Source organism: Sebastes umbrosus, chromosome 12, assembly GCF_015220745.1.
Source record: "Sebastes umbrosus isolate fSebUmb1 chromosome 12, fSebUmb1.pri, whole genome shotgun sequence".
In the NCBI taxonomy this organism is placed as follows: domain Eukaryota; kingdom Metazoa; phylum Chordata; class Actinopteri; order Perciformes; family Sebastidae; genus Sebastes; species Sebastes umbrosus.
The window spans coordinates 17,837,803-17,842,209 of NC_051280.1; the positions used below are offsets into that span (position 1 = coordinate 17,837,803).

At 39.1% G+C, this 4,407-nt stretch overlaps 1 protein-coding gene across 3 annotated transcripts; it reads right to left on the reverse strand.

Annotated features, from left to right (window-relative positions):
• Window positions 1-263: 263 nt before the first annotated feature.
• Window positions 264-4,163, reverse strand: thpo (thrombopoietin). Of its 3 annotated transcripts, none has more exons than XM_037788219.1 (5): window positions 3,860-4,163; window positions 3,619-3,743; window positions 3,360-3,521; window positions 3,045-3,209; window positions 264-2,240 (listed from the first exon to the last, which is right to left on the reverse strand). In XM_037788219.1, exons 1-5 carry the CDS (start codon window positions 3,870-3,872, stop codon window positions 2,097-2,099), a joined length of 609 nt encoding a protein of 202 aa, XP_037644147.1. In that variant the 5' UTR covers window positions 3,873-4,163; the 3' UTR covers window positions 264-2,096. The 3 variants fall into 3 exon arrangements, with proteins under 3 accessions (XP_037644147.1, XP_037644146.1, XP_037644148.1); XM_037788218.1 differs by having other exon boundaries at window positions 264-2,243; XM_037788220.1 differs by having other exon boundaries at window positions 264-2,243; window positions 3,360-3,446; window positions 3,860-4,162.
• Window positions 4,164-4,407: the final 244 nt, after the last annotated feature.

Sequence of the window (4,407 nt, forward strand, 5' to 3'; positions counted from 1 at the left end):
GTCCAACGACCTAACAAACTATTCGAGATCAACGCCTACCCTTACAGCATCTCGCGAGAGTTTCCCAACTCGTGTTTTTTTTTAAAAAAAAATTATTGAAGATAATTAATTTACAAACATTAAGGCATTGCAATCAAAACTCAATACTTCTATTATACAAGGCACAATTGTATAGGAAAGATAACTTAAATTATAAAAAATAAGATAATAAAAATAAAAGAGGGTAGAAAATAATTAAAGGAACAAAAAAAGAAAATGCATAAATAAAGAAATAAATAATAAGGCTTCACTCTTCCATAGTAGCTATAGGGGTCATCATCATATATGTTCAGTTCTTCATAAACTCTGAGAAGAGACTTTGCATGTTGTCCTTTCATTAGTCTTAAAGCATTGAGACGATTGTCCACAAGGTCCCTTTTGAAAATGGAAAATAGGGGTTTCATTTTCCTCCATTTGGATGCATGGATGAAAAAAATTTGTCAGCAGTATCAGATTGTTCAATATCAAGTCACTGTTAATGTCCTTCATGTTAATACCAAACACAATATTTTCTCTTGTGAGAGGAGCAAGTAGTTGGATTTTGGTTGACAGCCAGTCCTGCAAATCTTCCCAGAATGCCGCAGAATATATACAGTGGAAAATCAGATGATCAGTAGTTTCAATCTCAGTCTCACAAAAGTTGCAGTTATTGTGATCAACATTAAATCTCAGTCTTAACAATTCATTGGATGGATAAATATTAGACATTATTTTTAAATGGACTTCTTTTGTCTTGGGGCATACAGGGTAAGTGATGTATTTAGATCTCCATTTCTTAATGTCTGAGTCTGAAAATAGTTGGATGATGTTGTTTCTGTTTGATCGTATTGGGTACAGTATGTTGGTCAGGTGATTATGACCCTTTTATATCCGTTAGCATAACTAAAAAAAGTACCTAACTAACCAAATAAATGAATTAGTAATTAACTAAATGGCTGAATGTAATCAGACAGAGTTTATTGCATATTATATTGCAAAGGTTTTGTATCATAAACAGCATTTGCATCAATATAAAGTGTAGCAAAAATATCCTCTTAAATGCAAAATCTGGATATTTACTTACAGAAATTCACAAAGCTATACTGAATTGAAAAAAGCAATAGCTTACATAGAAACATCAACACATCTACAGAAAATCAATAACATTTAAAATAAAAATGTAAACAGAGATAAGATCTAAAAGTGCATTGAGAATAAACTAAATTTGCTCACTAAATTCAGACCAGAAAAGTATATAGCAACACTTTTCCAGTCTATATTATTCTTAAGTAAGTGTCTTTGGTTATTTTCATACAGCTAATGTACAAGGACTGTCTAGCAGTAACATTATTTGCATAAAAAACAGAATGAAATAAAAAAAAAGAAAAAACAGTTTTGGGACTGAATGGACTGCGAGTTTCCATCCACTTTGCAAGACCTTTGTAGCACTAACTAAGGAGCAAAACAAATCTGGCATGAAAACATGAATCCAAACAAACTGACTTTTTGGTTCTGGCCACGTGATCAAGCTGGACAACAATCTGACGTGAAACAATCATTTGTATTATGATAATTTTGCATCCAGTGGAGACTTGGAGAAGCTGCTCGTAAACTACATACTATATAAAAAAAGAAAAGATACCTGCCTTTTGGCAGATTGTAGGCTTGTATTGGTTTTATGGGCCTACAACAAAATTTAAAGCATAGTTATATGTAGAATGATACAAAAAAACTGTCTTCCTATCATACATTCATTTGTCCATGAGGCTCATAATTGCAGACATATTGCTGCCTTTCATTTCCCTCTACTTCTCCAGCTGTAGTTCCTCTTAATGACCAGCAGAGAAGGATGTATTTCTTCTTTTTACTCTTAAAGAGTTTACACGTCACAACTATACAAAAGCAAACTTTTCACATATTAGAAATTTGAGAAAGACAACAAGCTGAGGAGAATATCCACATCACTCCAGCTGTTTTTCTCAGTTGGATTTTCATTCTTCTTTCATTGCCCTGGGGCTTCGTTTGAACTCATCCCCCAGTTTGTGAAGAGCATTAGGTCCACTGAAGTTGTTCTTGTGTCACTGGGAAATGCATCTGTCTTCCAGGTCAACCATGAGCCGATCCAGTTTGCCTGAGATGAGCCGGTTGTAGTTCAACAGGACTGTGCTCAGACTCTGGGTGCTTCGAGGAACACAAGACAGTGCCGGACTCACCACTGGCCCCTGCTGTTCCAAACAGAAAACACACAAATGAGGGTAGTTGTAAAATTGAAACCAAAAAAAAACCCAAGAGAAAAGGAGGCTGATATAACACCCATTGAAGATTAAAAATCTGATAGACACGCTGATTATTGACAGCAGATAATCCACAGATCAACTTCCCGCATTTCAGGATATTATGTAAAACAAAGATCACATGGCATCCATCTTGTACTGTGTCTCACTGGGAAAGTATGCACTGCTATCTTCTTCTTGTCCTGAGGAAGGAAGGCGTGGAGGTCACACAGCATAACATCATCACTCCCAGGGCACAGATACTCCAGAGAGCCACAGATTTATGAGAAACCAGGATATTTCCCCACCAGAGGAAACCGATAATGCCTCTGAATCCAATGCAAATCAGTGCGAGAGAGGCCCATCAACACGTTTTTCACTCATGTTTTGTTAATGTTCATCATCGACACACAGCTACATTTTACTTGGCTCTGTTTCTGTGCGAGAGACGAAGACAGAGTGAGCCTGGTTGTCTTTGATTTACAGGTCAAAAGGCACCCAGATGATAAAATCAAAAGTGAAAGTTTCTGAGAAGCCTAGGCTGTTTCAAAAGCATTCTATAGTCTGTATTGATGTGCATTTGGGAGCTTATCAACAGTGAAATATATGGTTATATGTATCCAAGACATCCAGAAACGTTGCAGCTTAATTTATAGCAATTTTAACCTCAACATGTACACACTTCTTTTGACCAACAAATCACCAAAATCAGTGCTTGTTTGCATGCAGCTTATCACTGTGACTGCTTCTTACACTCAGCTGGAGGTGTGTGATAATGAGCAGGTGGTTGTTGATGTTGTTCTCCAGTCTCTGCAGCAGCGAAGTGCCACATCCTGGCTGGCTTGGGGCCCTCATAACCTTCACACCTTCAATAAGAAGCCTCAAGGATGCAACTATGTCTCCTCTCTTCTCCTGGTGCTGCGGTAACACACACACACACACAGAAAAAGAAAAACAATGAGATATGTTTTAAGAGGATGTTATAAAAGACGAGATAAACCACTCAATCCAACAAGTAAGAAAACTATTGTGGTAGAGGAGTTTGGACTCATACATGTGCCAACATACTGATTTGTTTTCCCAAGATGCAACATGAAGCTCGGTACATGGTAGCTGAACCGGTGTGGAGAGGGTTGTCGAGCCATTACAGTCACTCTGCAAAGGAGGACACATGGAGGAGACAGAAGCCAGACAAATGGGTGGACTACAGAGAGACAGACTGATGGGAGACTACAGGTAAAAACAGACATGCATGAGGATTAGTTGCATCACCCCCAGCAAGAGGAAGGGAGACAGAGAAATGTATCTGTAAGAGTCGTATCCTCACCAGTGCACTCTCCATCTCTGCCACAATATTCATAGCCCTCCTGGCGCCTTTATTACAAACAAAATCTATGGGTTTGGTCTCAGCATCCCACACCTCAGAGGCTACCATACAGAGCAGCAGGAATCCTGGACCAACACATAAACAAACGCTGAAGCCGAGGCACCACAATCCAGCTTGTTCAGTTTACAACAAGTGCATTAAAATCCTCACAAGTCAAACTCTTTATAGGCTCACTACTCACTGCTTAAAGCCATGCCCTGCTCGGCCGCTCCCGATGAATCGACATTTGTTCCATTAAGAAATGTGCCAGGTGGAAAATGCCCTGTGTCCACTGTGGAGGAGCTGTGCGTCCTTTTTGTCTTCTCACCACTTGATTTTCCCACCTTCTCATTCAGCAGTGGGAAGTGAGAGTGTTATCTAGCCCGAGAGCAGGATGCGCTCCAACTTCCCCACCGCGCAGCATAACAAAAAATGTTATAGACTGAAAATGGCATTTCATAGATATTAGCGGGACGATTTGGAGTTGGCTTTTGGGAGCGTTGAGGGGACAGCATGCTTGCTGACTAAAAGGTTAATGATTTATCATTGTGAAAGACTCCATTTACACAGCTGTGTAATGGGTATCAGAGGGAGCTACACAGCCCACACATAGAGTGGGTTTGTGGAAGCAAAATGTGGGTGTGTAGTTTGTGGTGATTTAACTGTGTCTGTAATGGAAAAAAGTGTTTTTAGACTACAATCCCATGTAGAAGGTTGTTAATGTGCCAGCAAGCCAGACTAGTTTCACAT

Coding starts and splice junctions, on each gene's coding strand:
- thpo (XM_037788218.1), bottom strand. Junction 3,522..3,618: donor CAGAGATGGAGAGTGCACTG/GTGAGGATACGA, acceptor TTTTACCTGTAG/TCTCCCATCAGTCTGTCTCT. Junction 3,210..3,359: donor CATCTTGGGAAAACAAATCA/GTATGTTGGCAC, acceptor GTGTTACCGCAG/CACCAGGAGAAGAGAGGAGA.